At 36.9% G+C, this 18276-nt stretch overlaps 1 protein-coding gene across 1 annotated transcript in view; it reads right to left on the bottom strand.

Moving 5' to 3' along the window:
• Nucleotides 1-18274, bottom strand: part of CLASP1 (cytoplasmic linker associated protein 1) — a gene marked incomplete at its 5' end in the record, with an annotated part of 217294 nt that extends 199020 nt beyond the window's left edge. The window contains one exon of the mRNA XM_015596443.2: nt 18134-18274. Within this exon, the coding sequence (XP_015451929.1) occupies nt 18134-18274 (141 nt within the window). The remainder of the gene's footprint in view (nt 1-18133) is intronic.
• Between the last annotated feature and the right edge of the window lie 2 nt (nt 18275-18276).

Genomic DNA, 18276 nt, shown 5'->3' with positions numbered 1-18276 from the left:
ATATTGTTCTCATTTGACTATCAAAAAAACTCATTGAATACTTCACTGGCAGGAATGGTTAGGGGTATTTTTATTTATTAAGCAAATTTTATTGAATAACCACTATGAACCAAGGCATTAAGCAGGGTGTTACAGGTAAAATTACTTAAAAAAAAAAAGTAGACATGGTCTGAGACACACTGAATTTATATCATCACAATATAAATTCAGCCTTAGTATAAATGCTATAAGGGAAAGCTTTGAGGAGGATCCATATTAGTCTGAAGGTCAAGAAATGAGATTCAAGAGATCAAAACTTGTGGAACGTAAGTAATGAGAAACTCAGCTCTGAAAGGAAAAAGTATAGCTGTAAAATACAGAAAATAGCTCTAAAGCACAAAATTTTGACTGCTCTACACAAGATAAAAGGAGAGGTGACAGAAAAGAACAAAGCAACAGTGTTGAGCCACATACTATACCCACTTTTCTTAACCAAACTCATGACCCAACATATGATTTGAGTCTACAGTTTGCATTATCTGTAAAATCTATAGTCTAGGCATGGTCAAATCCCCACCATTACTTTTACTTGTGTTCACTGTAGAACACAGGAAAGAAATCTCTGGTAAGACTGGACTCCAAAGTGTACCAATGAGTCAGCTATCAGAAAGTTACCAACAACTCTTGGGAAACTGTAACAGCTGTTAAAAGAGGGAGAATGGAGCCTTCCTAAAGGTGAGCACTCCGCAACAGAATTTTTTATTTTATGGTAGGGAGTGGGATGCAGAACCTCTAGCAGGGATAGATCTGGGTTATGAGATTCCAAAGACAAAATACAGTCTCTGCTCTCCAGAAGCTCATAACCCATGGGGAGGCCATACCCAAACAGGTAACTTCAATATAGTGTGAAATCAGACAAAAGTGCTTCCTTGCTTTCAAGTCTGACAAGATGCCTCATGCTCATCTTGGACGATTCTTGCCAAGACAGAGAATCAGCCACTTCTCTAAGGTACCCCAATTCTTTTTATTCAGAAATGGCCTTTTCGAATTGGCTTTGTGACCTTTTGACACAACTAGAAAGGGCTCCTACTGAAAGAAGAGTCTAGAATGTAATGGGTTGAACACACGAATATTTTTAAATTCATTAGTTATATTAATGTTATATAAAAAGACCCCCCTGGTCATGTATGGAGGCTGGCAGGCACCAACTCATGTTCTGAGAATTGATAAATCAAACAAAAGAATAAAAGCACTCAAACTGCCTCTCCTATATGGAACCTATTTCAGAGTAACAAATAGCTGATGAGGCAAAGTTCTTTACAGAGGAATCAGAGCTAATAAATAATAGAATGAAAGGAAATAACAGAATTAGGAAACTCTCCTACTGCTATCTAATAAAATAATCTAAGGAATAATCATCAGTTGCTAAAGCATTAACTGAAAGGCTGGATGGGAAACATAACAGAGGGATTGATGATGACACCAGAACCCACTGATTAATCTTGGCATCACCAAAAGTTAGACAACCAGACAATATGGGTCTGCTAATGTGATGAAGATGAATGAACAAACACACCAGCACCTAAAAAGCATTAGTGACAAAAAGAAAAACTGAAGCTAATCGAGCCTCTAAACTTATCTAACTATTAGCGTTCCAGACACAGAAGAACATACCAGATGACACAATGACACAAAAAATATAATCGGTTAAATCCAGAATTAGGGAAATTCTACAGGACAAATGACAGTTTCTTCAACAAATAAATGAGATAAAAAGGTGAGGAGAAACTTAATCTATTTTAATAAAAACAAATACAATATGTGACATCAGTTAGATCCAGATTTAAAAATTCAACCATAAAAAGATATTTTTGAAACAAATGAGGATAATTGAACACAGAGTAGTTATTAGATCATGTTAATTTTTGGTAATTATGTTGGGTGTGATAATGGTATTGTGCTTTTTTAAAAGTCCTTATTTATTTGAGACATCTATGAAATATTTACAAGTAAAATGATATGATGTGTGTAATATATCTTAAAATACTCCAGGGGGGAAATGTGGAGGGAGAACAGATGCAACAAGAATAGTAGAATGCTAATTACTTGTTGAAGCTGGATGATGGATATGTGGGGATTCACTGTTCTATTCTCTTTACTTTTAGGTATATTTGGGAAAATTCCATGACAAAGGCTGGGGAAAAAGATACAACCCTTATGCATGGATAACCATCACAATGTTATTTAAATGCTGAAAATGCGCAAACAACCTAAATCTCTATCAACAGGAGACAAATTAGGTAAATTATAACACATAAAAATGAATATCATGAGGACAAATAACCATATTTTAACCAAAAAAAAAAAACCTACTGATTTTTTATATTGAGTAAAACAAAGCAACAAACAAACAACGGGTGGTAGAATAGCACATACAGTGTAATTTTTAATGCGATATATGCACAGGGAAATGCCCAAAAGCATGTTCACCAAGGTGTGGGCATCTCCGGTTAGTCATATTATTAGGCAAGTTATTTTCATCACTCATCTTTGGGAACTACTTTAAAAAGGCATTCACTAATATAATTTTTTAGGGGGGAGAGGGTGATGAATCTTTGTTTCATTTTTAGTTTTTCAAATTTAAAAAGAGGTTGAAAATATGGTTTTTATGGTAATTAAGTGGCATAACATATTAAAAGCAATTATCATAAGATCTAGCATATAAATAAACATTCAAAACATGTTAAAGCATTCTTTTTACTACATTTGAAAATCATAATAAAGCAATTGCTTCTTTAAAAAACGAACAAAAACCCTCACTCCTGTGAGTCCAAAACACATGTACTTCCCTTCTCTTCCTTCAGTTATTTGTTGATAACTAATACACATTTCATTTTAAAGTTTAAAACAGAAGTCAGTCTTCATTAATACATCCCTATAATGTTCCTTCTGAAACAGACCTTTTGAAAGTATATGTGACTGACTGATCATCTAATCATATGGATTTCTTTTACTCATGTCAAATGCCTGTGAAAATTTCACATTCTCCCAGGACTAAGTTTCTCTGTCATTTACTATTAACAGCGCTAAAGGGGTTGGTGAGACATGTATGGGATGCCTTCATATATAAAATCCTTTCTCTTCCTCTTGCTCCTTTTTCAAAAATTAACATATACTTTGCATACCATAAAATCCATCCTTTTAAAACATAGAATTCAGTAATTTTCAGTATGTGCACAAGATTGTGCAGCCACTACCACTGTCTATTTCCAAAATATCTTCACCCCAAAAAGAATCCTGTTACCCATTAGAAGTCACTCTCCATACCCCCACCTCTGACAATTACTAAGGCAATTATAATTGTTATCAAGGCTATTTTGTTAGTGAAGGGGACAGGAAGATGCCATACACTCCTCATGTCAAAAGATCTCCATTCTAAAGGTTTGAAATATATAAAGAGTATACTTCAACTCTTTATGCATTGGTGAAGATAAATATGCATTTTCCTCTTGAATTAATCCTCCTATTATAAAACAGAAATCAAATCAAACAGCCAGAGCTGACTTACTCAGACAGCATTGCTAATCAACTCTGAACATTTGGCCATGGCATATTTCACAATCTTCCATCTCAAAATTCTTATGCAAAAATAAAATTTAGCAATCACCACAAAATGATAAATTAAATGTAAAATTAGTACATTAAGTCATTAAGTTAAGCTAAATTCATACCAATGTTTGCTCATCTAGCTGGCAAAAATTACCAAAACAGTTCATGTAATAAGTGCAGTAACATTTCCTACAGATTTTTTTAAAATCTTTTTTGAGCAACTAGATGAAAATCTATGGGAAAAAAAGTGGGGCTGAAGTAGCTGAATAAGCCTGTTGGGTTCTTGGTCCTAACTGCAATATTGCTTGGGTATCATCCATATTTTAAATATGTAAACTTACTTTAATTTTACCATAACCCCAAGAGAAAAATTAAGGAATCCTGTAAGTTACTGATGATCCTCCTCAATTTCAGGAGGATGCAACTGTGCATCAAAGGCATTGCTTTTTGCTACAAATCCAACTTGTTTATTTTGTCATGTAGCAAACAATATAGGTAATACATCATCCCTATCATCTTGACCCATCTCCTTGGAAGCAGCTGTAAAAAAATTTTTAATTTCTGCTTTAAAAATGATATATGCCTACTATGGATAAATTTAAAACTATAGGAAGAAAGAAAATCTACTGCCTCTTATTTCATAATATGGATTAATACCATTAAAAATTTTACGTGTCTCTTCTCAGATTATATTTCTACACGTTTATACAAGGCTGAGATCTTGCTGAATATAAATTTTATGCCTGCCTTTTCATTTTACATTATCCCATTAGCATATCTCCATGTCACTGAAAACTCTTTATAAACTATATTTGTTGCAGAGAATACCATCTTCTGGATAATCATATGGAAATACTTACACACATTCTCCTAATGCTGAACATTTGAGATTTTCCCAATTTGAAAGCCACTATTTCTAATTTCAAAGACTTTTTTAATCATCAGGCACACATTTCTTTCATAACCTCATATGACATGCACAGAGGCCACACATTTTCATTTTGGTTCCAAAGGACTTGGTTATTTTCAAGCAACGGCGATGTAGAGTTATTGCCAAAAGCCACATTCCTGTCTGAGAAAAAATATCATCCATATCATTAGGACTTTGGAATGAACAAACAATGGTCCATAAATTCTTTAAACCACTTAAAAATGAAAGGCCATGCCCTCAAATCAGTCAAAAAGCATTCTGTCCTCTCTCCTAAACTTGCAATCGGATCCCTCCTCTAACCTCTAATAGCAAGAATGTAAAGAAGGAATATTCATTTTGCTTGCCTGTGTGTCACTTTGGCAATCTTATATAGCTGACCTTGAATTTCTACTTTAGACTCTTCTCAGGCAGCCAAGCATTTCGAAAAGGTGGCTGCAGAGTAAAGGATCCACTTCAGAAAAAAAGGTGCTTTCACTCCAAGCCAAATAGTACATGCAGCCAAGCCAGTAGGTCGAGATGTAAAGCAGAACTACACACTTTTAGGACCCATTTTCAATTACTTACCCAGTAGAGTAATATAAAAAATGAAATATAAGCAGAAACAACCGATTCTTCATCTCAGTCCAAGAATAGATTTACTTTTTTAAATTAACATAAAGCAAACTTTTCCGCCAAAAACTCTGAGTCAAATCAAATATTAAAACAAAACTAGCCAAAAAAGAACATAAATTGGATGGCATATTTTTCATTTTAAAAATAAGATTGCTTATTTACTTTACTTCATCTGCTGCTCTGCTATTATCAAGCTATTTCCTTCTGATATCAGGTGTGAGTAAATAGTACCTAGAATCTCTCTCCCTCCCAAAAGGCCCTTGTTTTCTTCATAAGAAATAAATGTTTTCTTCCTAAACTTGGTTCTAAGGTAATCAACACTGTTCTTCTGGCCATTAGAATAAAATGCCAGTGGACCTGAAATCCTTACATCACATTTTCATGCACCTGTACATGCCAAGCCATTTCCCAGTCACTGTGTTGAGAGACTGCAGTTCTTCCAAGCATCTGCTGAACTCCTTTGTACTCCTTTTACTGGAAATTTAAACTCACTACCCACTACCACAGCCCAGCAGGAAATCCGAGACTCGCTTTACTTTTCTTACTCTACACCCTAAACAAGGTGATTACACAGCAAAGTTACACCTGTCAGCCAGAGGCTGACTGAATGAGGGACCTAAGGCCTTGACATTCTAGACTTCCATTCAAAGCCCAGTCAAATGCTATGTGCCCCAGAGGATACTGCTTAACCCTGAGGAGCCTCAGTGCTAATAACTAATCTCTGGGAAGTGGGCTAAGATTTAAGAATAAAGTACATAAAAATCTACAATTATTTCTGACACAGAGCAGGAGATCAAACATCTGGTGACTATCCTGATGATGTTCAAGCAGCTCCTTTTCCACAATCTCCATCATTTACTCATTTTGGCAAAACATACAAAGCAAACACTTAACCCAAGCAGTGTGCACCCAGATTATAAGTTCTTAACTTTTCCATTACAAACTGTCTACTTTCTAAAGCTGGAGCCACCTCTGAAGGAAGGAGGGGAATGAAGAGTGTCCACTAGGCATAGATGAGTAGAAGCCCCAACACTTTGTAGAAAGGGCTTCCTGAACTTATCCAATCTTAGGGTCATCTGCCAGCAAGTCATAAAATACGACAGCTGGAATGGCCAGAGGTAGGCCATAATTTCAGAGGAGATGAAAGCAATTGCCAATGTAAGATTCTAGAACACGGCTCCACAGAGACTAAGCACTCAGCTCTATCCTTTGCCAGCGTTCCCATTTCCAGCAGTGCATCCCTGCCCTAAACAGGGCATACCTAGTTTTAAAGATGGCAAAAGAAACAGAAATTTTCCCTATAGAAAGGGAACAGGATTTCAGTATATAAAAATAAATCCTTCTACCCAGGCATATGAGGTTTCTCTTCGGAGCATACAAATAAATGATGAGTTCTAGATGGCTTCCTGTTCCGCCACCTTCAACCTATCACTCCACTTCTTTAGTAACAATAACGGTCCTGGGCAGAAAGTAAACAAACACATATCTAATACAAATAAAACTGACGTGTGCAGAGAATTAACACTTTAGGGGGCCTTGTAGTATTCTTTAAAAAGAAATTTTTAAAATCTCAGTTGTATTATTTTTTAAAATCCAACAATGAAAAACTTAATTAAGTAGTAATTAAACATCCCCCTATAAAGCTCCACCCACCCCCTCGTTCTCTTAACAATACTCTAATTAATAGTTTGGCACACGCCATACCAGATTTTTCCTTGGAATTCTGGTACCAAAAGGTCAGTGACCTACCCCAATAATGTCCATTTCAGCTTTAAACTGATTTGAACTAACTTCTTCAATATAAAGTCCATCCGACTTCTTTACCATGATCAAAAAGGTCATTAAGTCATTTTTCTTTACAAAGCTTTTTTTTTAAACTTTCCTTAGGTTAGCCTAGAATCATGTGAAGAATCAAGTAAGACCACACACTTATCTCTCACTGCCCAACAAAAACAAAATTACTATCTACTTAGCATTATTTAACATCACCCATCTTAGCCCAGTTAAGATGAGATGTCATACAGGTTAATAGCAGCTGCGAATGCACCTGGAAAAAGAAAAGGAACATTCTAAAGAAATGGATTATAATTTTTTTTTTTATCACAACTCTTTCGGGACATAAATCAATATTATTCTCATTCTGTGTAGAAAAGTAAACTAATGGGATTAAATAACAACAGAGACCTAACTTCTCTAACTACTCTAACCTCCTAACTACTGACATCTCCTTCTGTTAATATTTCATACACCCCACAAATATACTTGTGAGATTAACAAAAATAAAATTTACTTTATATCCTCTTAAGACTTGCTCTTATTTAAAAGGTTAGAAGCAGAAAAAATATTCAATGATGCTTCTAGCAAGAGAGATAGCTTTTGTCCATCTAAAAGGAAAAATATCAAGAGAAATGCTAACACCATGCACCACTGATAGATGGGCAATCAGGCCCCCTCTGACCCATCAATTCAAACTTTCAGGACTTTCAGCACAGAGACACACAGAGGACATATGTATATTCAAAGACGGTCAGTGCACTGATGCTTACGATCGAAAAACTAGGAAACGCCCAGAAGTAAGCAATGAAGTACGGATTAAAAAATGACTAACCATTCAAAAAAAATGACTAACCATTAAAATATTAACTCGTTAGTGATCTAATTTATTGATTTGGAAAAATGATCATGACATACATTCATTTAACCTTAAAAAAAAAAAACTAACAAAGTAGCACGTGTAGTATGATCAGTTTTACACAAATATTCTCCCTATCTTTTTTCTACAGATATAAATAAAAGTTTCTCAGGCAAAAAAACATGACCAATTTTCAATTTTTCATTATAACTTTATTGTCAAAAGTTTTGTTAGTTTGTTCTTGTTTGTACAACAGACACATAACACATTTATTGTAATAAAAACAAAATTATTTTTTAAAATCAGCATTTCAAAAATATTTCAATTAGGCAGCCTCAAGAAATGTGCTTGAAGGTGGCTGTTCCCAAGGTACGTATGTATCACAAAGCACGTTAGGCTTAGGATCCTCAGCCAAAGTAAGAAGTCAAAAACAAAAGCTTCTCCATGATTATTTTTCTAAACGTTCCTCAAAATTATTTGGCATTTTTTCTTAAAATACCTTCTCCAAATCAAAACAAACAAAAACAATGCATCACACAGGAAAAAGACTTGACACATTTTTACAAGGCATCCACAGTCAATAAATTGTATTCTGAAGCCCGAAATCTTGACAACGTCTCAAATTCACCCCAGTCCTTTATACATCCAAACATACCAAAAACCTCCACCAGGTCCTCCTCCCTAATGCTGTTACTTCAATTTGCTTCTCCCTCACACCTCCCCTTGGTCCTCGCCCACTCTGCCTTCATCGGATCCCTAACTCCTCAGACAGCCTTTAGCACTTCTGCTGCTTGCTATGCCTGTGCCATGCTCTCCCAGAGGTCCTTCAATGGCTGCCATTGCCCAGCAACTCAGGTCCAAGGTCGTACTACCAACCCCTGCACGCTCCTCTACCTGGGAACACTGCTTAGCCAACTGGTGTATGACCTGTCTGTTTATCTCAAAATATTACCTCTATTAATGAGGCCTGCAACATGCTCCTTTGTGGAGCTTGCTGAGCCATCTCTCTTCCCTCACCCTAAAAAGTTCTAAAGGCTATCTCTTCCAGAGAGCCTTTAAGAATGATTAAACGCAGAAATCCCTGCCAGCCATCAAACCTGGCACAAGGTACTTCCTCTCCATCTATAATCCTACCTGTCTGGTCCACAGTGACAGCCATCTTTGCTCCTACCAAAAATCCCATGTAAAAAGCAGCTGTAGCCAGATAATTCCTCCAAGCTGATACCCCATTCTATATTTCAAGACATTTTTATCCAATTTTCTGGATTCTCTGCCATGCCCCTTGTCATAGGCTCTCCTTCTACCTACTCTGTTAAAAAGACAACTCAGTGGGATCTGCCAGCTCTTGGTTTCCTTTTCATCTTAGATGCCTTCTGACAATTTCCCCCTTAGTCTAAAGCTCAAGCTGGTGAATTTCTGTCTACAGGAATAGTGGAGCTGCATAACCTGTACCTCACTCAGTACTGTCTTCTGTTTCATCCATTTTCCATGCCTGGTTTTTTCCCTTCCTGCAAAGTACCTAATATTCTACTAAATCCAGGAAGACATTTTACTATTATTTGCCTTTCTATATTCCTTTCACAATTGTTAATAAAAACGTGCAACTAACCCATCTCTACACTTCTACTTTGACTGCTAGGAAGCCCAGAGCCCAAATCAAACTTCAATCACATTATTTTACTATATGTTCACAACCTATTAGATTGTCTTAAAATCTTTATGAATATAAATATACCTAAATAAGACTATTTTTTAAACTTTTTTTTTTCTTCACAGTAGTTCCGTTTTGGGTTCACTATCAAAATATACACTTAACTCCTGCTATACAAATAGACAAAAGATATACATTTCAAAAATATATGGGGTCAACTAATAAATGAAGAAGAAATGATGGAATTATTAAATCACCCTTTGGCAGCCAACACAGTAATAGTTAATAGTTCATTTTAAGCAAGAATCATCTATGGATGCTAAAAAACTAGTAGCATCCATTGATGATTCTTGCTTAAAATGAATTTGTCATCAAGTAAAAATTTGATGACAAACATACATTCATTTAACCTTAAAAGTACTTCCCCATAGTCTCAAAGTACTTCCCCACAAGATACCTATTAATTACAAAAGAGAAAGATAGCAACTTTTTGAAGCAACCTGGCCAACACCTCTTCCACCACCCAGCACAAAGAGATACCAGGTGTCACCTGATATGATGCACTGAGGATACCTCACCTCTGAGGGATTCCTGCCAAAATGCACAACCTAATCTAATTATGAAAAACATCAAAAAAGTGCAGATGGAGGGGCTATACAAAATAAATGGCCTATACTCTTCAAAAGTACTAAGTCAAGAAAGAAAAGACTAATGATGAACTGCTCCAGATTTAAGAAGACTATACTAATGATGTGAGAACTAAATGCAACCTGTAATCAGACTGAATGGTGGACCAGAAAATTTTTTTTTCCTTTTGCTATAAAGGACATTAGTAGGACAACAGGTGAAATGTGAATAAGGTTCATAGATTAGATATTAGTACTCTATCAAATACTAATACTGATTTAGATAACTGTACTAAGATTGTATAAGTGAAATGTCCTTGTTTTCAGGAAACACATAAATATTTAGGAGCAAAGGAGCAATATGTCTACAACTTACCCTCAAACAATTCACGAATTTTACTAACATGTATATAGAGAGAAAGAGGAAACAAACAAGTAGTAAAGCATTAGTTTCTGGGTGAAACATGAAAATTCCCTGCACTTTTTTTTGAGGTATAATTGACATACATTATATTAGTTTAGGTGTACAACATAAGGTTTCTATATTTGCATATACTGCAAAACGATCACAATAAGTCTAGTTAACATCCATCACCATACAAATTTACAGAACTTTTTTTCTCATAATGGGAATTTTTAACATTTACTCTTAACAACTTTCAAATATACAATACAGTAGTACTAATTATAGTCTCCATGCTGTTCATTACATCTCCATGACTTATTATAACTTAAACTTTATACCCTTCGACCACCTTCATCCATTTCTCTCACCCCACAACCCTCACCCCTGACAACCACCAACCTGTTCTCTGCAACTATGAGCTTGGTTTGTGGGGATTTGGTGAGATCATACGGTTTTTGCCTTTTTCTCGTCTTATTTCAATGCCTTCAAGCACAATGTGCCCTCTTAGCACAATGCCCTCAAGATGCATCCATGTTGTCACAAATGGGAAGATTTCATTCTTTTGTAATGGCCGAATAATATTCCATTGTATATATTCTTATATTCTTTATCCAGTCATCCACTGGACACTTAGGTTGTTTCCATATCTTGACTACTATAAACAGTGCTTCTCTGCATGGCTTTTTGAAACTTTCCTGTAGGTTTTTATTTTCCAAAATAAAAAATTTAAAAAGTATACATGGTCATGATCTAATAAAACCGAGGAACAATTTTACATACATTGACCTTAAATATTTTTGTTTTCAATAAAGTACAAAATGAGTTGTGTGTCTCTCACTTAAGATCTAGTCTCCTAAAGCAATCATTGTTAACTCTGGGCTATCTTTACACTCTTTTCTTTATGCTCCAATAAATAAGTTATTAATACTGTTGAAACATTATGAAGAAAGTAGTATTACATATTGATTGAGATGTGGGCTCTAGAGTCAGACTATCCAGATTAGAATCATGCTTCTTACACTTTCTAGTTATATAACCTAGAGCAAGCTTTTTCACTTCTTTTCAGCAGTTTCCCCAGCTGTGGAATGGGAATAATCATCGGGCTAATCATACAGTATGTACATTACAATTAAGTGAGGCAATGAATATGAAGCACTTAATGGTTTCTGGCACATATGAGTGTTTAATAAATGTTAGCTATTAGTAAACATGAGCTACCCTGTACTCAGTCAGCCTCAATGTTGGCTCCTGTTGGCTCCGCATTCTCAGCGCAGCTGTTTTTCTTTTTGCTTTGACATTCAATTGATCATTTCTTCTATTATACGCATTTTTATTTAAATTTTAGCTTTCTGAAATAAGACAAAGTATAAGTAAGTGTTAAAAATAAAAAGAACAAGTGAAACCCTCCTAAAACAGGGGTCTGCAATCAAAGGACGGGCTTTTATCTGGAGGTTTTAAAATCACTCAGAATTCTCAGCCAGCTGATGCTCTGGCTCAGGATTTTATTTATCAATAGTGCACAGCTCAAGGATTCACATCTCATTACAAAAGATCTGCAGCTTCTGTTCTAGGGCAAAGGCTGAAAAGGATTACAGGAAGACATACAACCTAGTGTCCCATATGAAAGCTAACTTTCTACAGATCTTGTTATCATTTGGCCCAATAACTACGTAATAGTTTCATCATCTCCATTTCACAAACCACATGCCACATACTTAACACTACTGGTACCTCATACCTGGAACATCAACTCACTGAATCCGCCTAACAACGCTATATAATAGGAATCATCAGACTCATTTCACAGATGAGGAAAGTTACCTGCTCAAAAGTCTAAGTGGCAGAGCCAGGAGAGGAATCCAGACTGTTCATATTCAAATATGAATTATTTTCAATATACTTTGTTGCACTCATATGTGTTTAAATGCATATGTAAAAAGAAATGCCATTAACTACGTATATCGAGGCGCCATTTTTATTCGATAATCCATAAATTTTCTTGCAATAATTTTTCTGAGGCTGTTTTGCTTAGTACTGCTCACGGTAGCTTTTCTACTTACAAGAGAGGCACCTGTCTTTTAAAATTATACACAGAAAATCTCACCCCTTGCAACCACAGGACAACAACACTGAAGGGAAAACCCGGGAAGAATGAACAACCTCTGAAAGGACTGATTCATCACTTGAAGGCAGCACCAAGCCGACTGTCAGAAAAAGAAACAGAAGACACTTAATCCAAAATCCAATCATCTATTCTGGCTCTACTCTCAAGAACACGAGGGGGGAAATAAAAATCTCAATGAAAGCCAAGGTTTTAGAGACAAGAAAGGGAAAGGAGAGGAATCTCCCTCACCTCCAGTATCTGTCAACTCCTTTCCCTCAGGCCCACGTGATCCAGGGCAAGGGTAACACAGGTCTCTGTAAAAGAGCTTAAGGAGAGACTAAATCTTTACAGTCTACACAGAGATAGTGTTGCCCAGAGGGGGAAGACTAACAAAGGAAGAGAGGCTTCCCTGAACTCTGCAATTCATTCCTTTTGATTCTTCTTGGCCCTATATTTAATTCTACTCCATCGAGGCTGCTCCAAACTAAGCAGACCTTAACATTTTTTCCTCCATACTATACAGCCTTTATACACACTCCTATGACAGAATTTAACAGTTAATTATTTCCTATCCTACACTGCACGCTGTCTTTTCACCTGCCTTTCCTGTCCCTCCCATTAGACCATAAAGTCCATAAAGGCATAGACAAAGGAAGCCCTAGGTTAAAAGGGAAACTACAAATTTCAAATTCAAGGCAGTTCAGTGTGGGCCTTGAGACAATAAGGCACAGGGACAAAGTTCACACATATTAGATTTAGAGAGGGCCAGACTACCTGGGCAGTGACCAGACACTGTTAGAGCAGACCCCAGTATAGTATCTGCCACATCATAAGAGCTGAATTAACTTTGGCTGCATAAACACCTGGGTTCAAGTCCAAAAAACCTTAATTACTAGCTACTTGATTGATTTGAGCATCAGTCTCATCCGTAAAATAAGGATAACAGTATCTACCTCACATGGTAATTATAAGTTGAAAATGAATACATTTAGCATGTTTTCCAGTACACAGTAAATGTCCCATAACCATTTGGGCTACTGTTATTCCCCTACAATATTACATACAGGTCCACACGTACTTAACCAAAACGCTGAAGGCGTGTTCTGGAATACAGAATTTTTCAGGTTTTATAAAAAGAGTGCACAGTTAGAAATAAACATATGTACATATATCCCCTTGAACGGAATCTGGGACAGCAACCCACGATCAACTATATTAATACTTCTGCAGTGAAACTTGACCTAAACAAGTAAACAAAGACTATAAGTAGTTGCACGTCAGTTCACTTCAGGTCAAATAGTAAGTGAAAAAACCCTAGGTTTTCAGAGCTTCGGGGATTTTGGACTGCAAAGAAAGCACTGTGGAACACTATTCACAAAAAAGCAGCTGGACTCCACTAGGGTGTTTTATTTCCACTGAACCTACTATATGTGCAAGTGTTTGCACTGTGAGGATATGTGAGGTTGCATGGTATTGCACTGTTTGGCCAAATAACGGCTGTCAAAATTAACTAGGAAAGACGCACTTAAGTCTCCCTGGATTCCCTCCAGCTACCCACAGCCCAGGCAGCCTCTCCAGGTCGGCTCACTCTTACCTTGTCACCTTTCATCCCTTATCACCTAAAGATGAGGGAAGAGGGAGAGAAACAAAAGCCGCTGAAGGTATATGCAGGAATCTACTCCACCATCTATCTCTTCAAATTTTAATCAAGAAAAACAGGAAAAGAAGACCAGATCAATGAAGACAGCCATATTCAAAAATTTTGGTTATTATTTTTATTTTTAATTGTCTGAGTAATCTAGAAAAGCAGGCTCATAAACAAGAAGTCTCTCATCTCCTTCCATGTTTCCCATGATTATAATGACAATGCAAAAAATTTACTAAATCCCTCCAGCACCCCGCTGCGGGGTTAAAAAGCATCCTCCTGGTGTAGCCCTGTTCTGCGTGTGTGAGGGCATTAGTTAAATAACCAATTACTCAATCTTCAAGATGACTTCAATTACCCAAAAAGCTCAAAGCCAGCTCACAGTAGATGATCAGTGGAAGATCAACAGAATGCATACGGATCCCAATATAAGTCTGAGTGAGAGAACTAAAAAGGGCAAGTTTTCTTGAAATAGCATACAAGATGCTCCAAAAACAAACTGCGTTCCATTTAACCTAAAAGAATGCTCCCCTCATTCCCAAATTAGATGCAAATTATAAACCTGACTCTTCCCTCAGATGAATCATGAATGGTTCCCCACAACTGAAGAAAAAGTATTTACATATAATAGGTGCTCAGTGTTCTAGTTTGGGGAGAGGGGAGCTAGCAAACTGGCCCTTGAGCCAAACTAGCCTCACCTATATCTGTAAGTTAAACATCATTGGAACACAGCCATATCCATTCATTTACGCATTATCCATGGTGCTTTTGCAGTATAATGGTTGGATATTTGCAAGAAGACTATATGGCCCACCAAGCTTAATATTTTTTTTATATGGCCTTTAAGAAAGCTCGCTGAACCCTGTTCTTATGAAAGGTGCACTGGCTAGGAAATCAGAGAGACCTATATTTAAATCCCAATTCCATAATCACTATTATGTCATAATTCTGGGTAATTTCAGTTTCTTCATGTATAAAATTAGGATACCACCATGTACCTTGCAGGGGTTTTATGAAGAGTAAATGAGATAAGACTAATAAAACCCCTAACATATAGTAAGCAAAAAAATGGTAGCTATTAAACTGCAATCAGTACCAAATACAAATCTGTTTACCATGTTAAGAAATACTCAAACGTAAAGAGATTCAAGCTCCAGCCAACATTTTTTTTTAAATAAGACATTATGCTGCCATTCATTCACATTCCCTGTTAAAAAAAGGGATAACAATACCCAAGTACTATTGTTTTGGAAGTCCAAAATTACTTCCCTTTTCTCCTTTTATCTTTTTAGTCCTTAATTAAAAAGAAAAAATTCAAGAAACAAAGCTTCCAAGTTTTCTTTAATATAAAGCAAATCTCTTCAATCCATAATATATAAAACATGTCAATCGAATAAGCCCTAAAACATACCTCTGGCTTTGAATGAGAAATCTTGACCTAAGAGGAGAAAAAAATGAGAGGGCCCTAAAAGTTAAGTTTCCAGAATTCGGTAAAGCAACCAGGAATACTTACTTGCTGAGCAGTCTCTCCAAGTTCCTGAGTTCTCTCAAGTAACCAGTATTTGTTGAGCAAAATACTGTGTTCTAGGATATTTGCTCCAGGTGTGAACAAGGCACATTGTCACCACACTTAGAGAGCTTACAAACAAAGGGGGTGCTCAGCACTGTATATGATCAGAACCACAGGACATGGCCCTGACAGCAAAACCATCTGTAAGAAGTCGTACAAGACATCAGAACTTGAGGCCTCCCAAGAGATTTTAGTCAATGACCTGCACTGCACAGACAAGTAAAGGTGCCTTGTCCGTGATTATATGCAAGTTGGTAGCATACATCATGTTCCTGACTTTCCTTACCAAGCTGTCTTTCTTAAAAATTACTTCGCAAAGGTCAGTCTTAATCTTCCACCCCTTTATGACTCTGCAAACAAAACTCTGAAAAAACTACCAATTTTCAAAATCCTGGATTCCTCTAGGCAGTATTACTACTTTCTTCTTGTCTTCTCACCAAATTCTGTATCTCTATTATTATACACCATACTGTAATCATTCCTTATTTGTCAGTACTCACACCCCACCCAGACTATGAGTCCCTTGAAGACAGGAATCAAGTCTGATAACAATTGCTAATGTATGAACGTTTATTATATGGCAGGGATGTGATAACTTTATATACGCTCTCATTTAGTGTTTACAATAACTCAATCATCCCAACATTACAGATGAGAAAACTGAAACTTGGAGAGGTTAAGAAAGCTCGTGCAGTATAACAGGCTCTGTAGGTTACTTATTTAACATCCATGTCCCCTCCCTAACCTCCTCCTTCCTAATAGGAGTCTGATTTTGTTCAAGTATTTCCCCTTCCTTCATATGGCCACATGCTTCATTCAATAGGTGCTGGAACCCTTCCTAAAACAGGAGGTTAAGCATGACCGTCGAAAGCAATCATGGACACCTGTCCATTTTCCACTGATGCTAGGGTAGGCATGCAAAGCCACATAATGATTTTTTCTGTGATGTGCAAAAGCCTGCCAGGGAGCTTCTGAGAAAAGTTTTTCTCAAGTAAAGACAGAATCAGACATTCTTCGTTCATGGACATTGCCTTAACTACTGTGGACTTCTTAAATTCTTAAAAGGAAATTACTCAATTACTTCATAGTAACTTTAAGTTGACTGTGTCAGTTTTCGGTTACTCTCAGCCAGAAGCATGCACACAGAGTGGTGGAGCCGTGATTCAAACACAGACAAAAGGTGACTTCAAAGCCCTCGAAATGTAACAACTAGACTATCACCTCTCATCCCTCTAACACTCCCATCATCCAGCACTAAAGCCAGACACTTCAGCTAAATGAATAAACAGATGAATGAAATAGAATTTAAGCCCAGATTCTAAAGACAGGATAAATTTTACATCCAGTTGTAACAGAAATATTAGGGTCCTAGGTAACACCCTTAATAAATATGAAGCCTCCTGACGCTTGGACGAGATCAAGGTTTAATGTATTTGGAAAATAAGAGACGTCTTATTTGTTTACTACATCTTATTTGCTACACTACAGCAAACAAATTCGAGTCCAAATCAATCTCAGAAGACGGGGTCAATTAAAAAAAAAACATAAAAGAGTGCTTCTGTGAGCCCCTTTCATAACGTCTATAGCATCTATTGGTGAAACTCAACCTGGATCCAAAGGGGCCACCCTCTTGGCAAATGAAAAGTGTGGGGGTGGGGGTGGGGAGGGGGGAGAGGCACAGAGAGATGAACACCTCTTCTGCACTTCAAGTCCAGTCTAATTTTTATTCATAAGTCAGCACTTGAATAGTATATGGTCAACCTGCACAATTCATTTAGGTCATGGGACCCTGCCTAACCCCTTGCACCTGGCAAGGGCACATGAAAGCCTTGATCTTTAGAACCTGAAGTATATCCTCCAGGCCATCACACATAGGTCACAGAAGAGTCCTTGGCAATCCATACAAGGTATCTGGGCCAACTTGAAAACAGTGACCTAAAGGTAAAATGTTCCACATCCTATTGTCAATTCCACCACCCACCACCCCCAACCCCAGGAAAATCAATGAAGACATTTCTTATTCATGAAGGACCACTCACCAAGGTCTCACAACCCATTGGCTGCAAGACACGATATTCATTTTTAATTAACTTCAAGGCTAGAAATGCTTGTAAACTTTCCAACACAAAAGCTTTTCTTTATCTGTTCACTTGGCCTTCTCTCAAAGTGCTAAAGGATAAGAATTTTTTGATCTCCAACAAAAATCACAGAAAACTCTACTTGCTCTAGAATGAAATGTCCAAAAGCCACAACCTGACTAAGTGTCTCATTGGAAGCCAAGGAATCAAGCCGACTGCTCTAAGGATCAATTCTAAGCCACTAAGGCAGCCCAGCCACCTATAAGAGTACCTTCTAAAGCACAGCTTACCTTGTAATTGCTAGAGTTCACCCAAGAGGTAGCGAGTCCATCCACAAGTTTATCTAACATGGTCTGGTCATGCTCAAGGTCAGCAGACTTCTGTTTATCTGAGAAATAGTCTATAAGTTCTTGGCCAACCTGCAGTCGTTTCC

Source organism: Pteropus alecto, unplaced genomic scaffold, assembly GCF_000325575.1.
Source record: "Pteropus alecto unplaced genomic scaffold, ASM32557v1 scaffold3, whole genome shotgun sequence".
Taxonomy (NCBI): domain Eukaryota; kingdom Metazoa; phylum Chordata; class Mammalia; order Chiroptera; family Pteropodidae; genus Pteropus; species Pteropus alecto.
The sequence above is the reverse complement of the archived record's forward strand: the minus strand, read 5'-3'. Positions and strand labels throughout refer to the sequence as shown.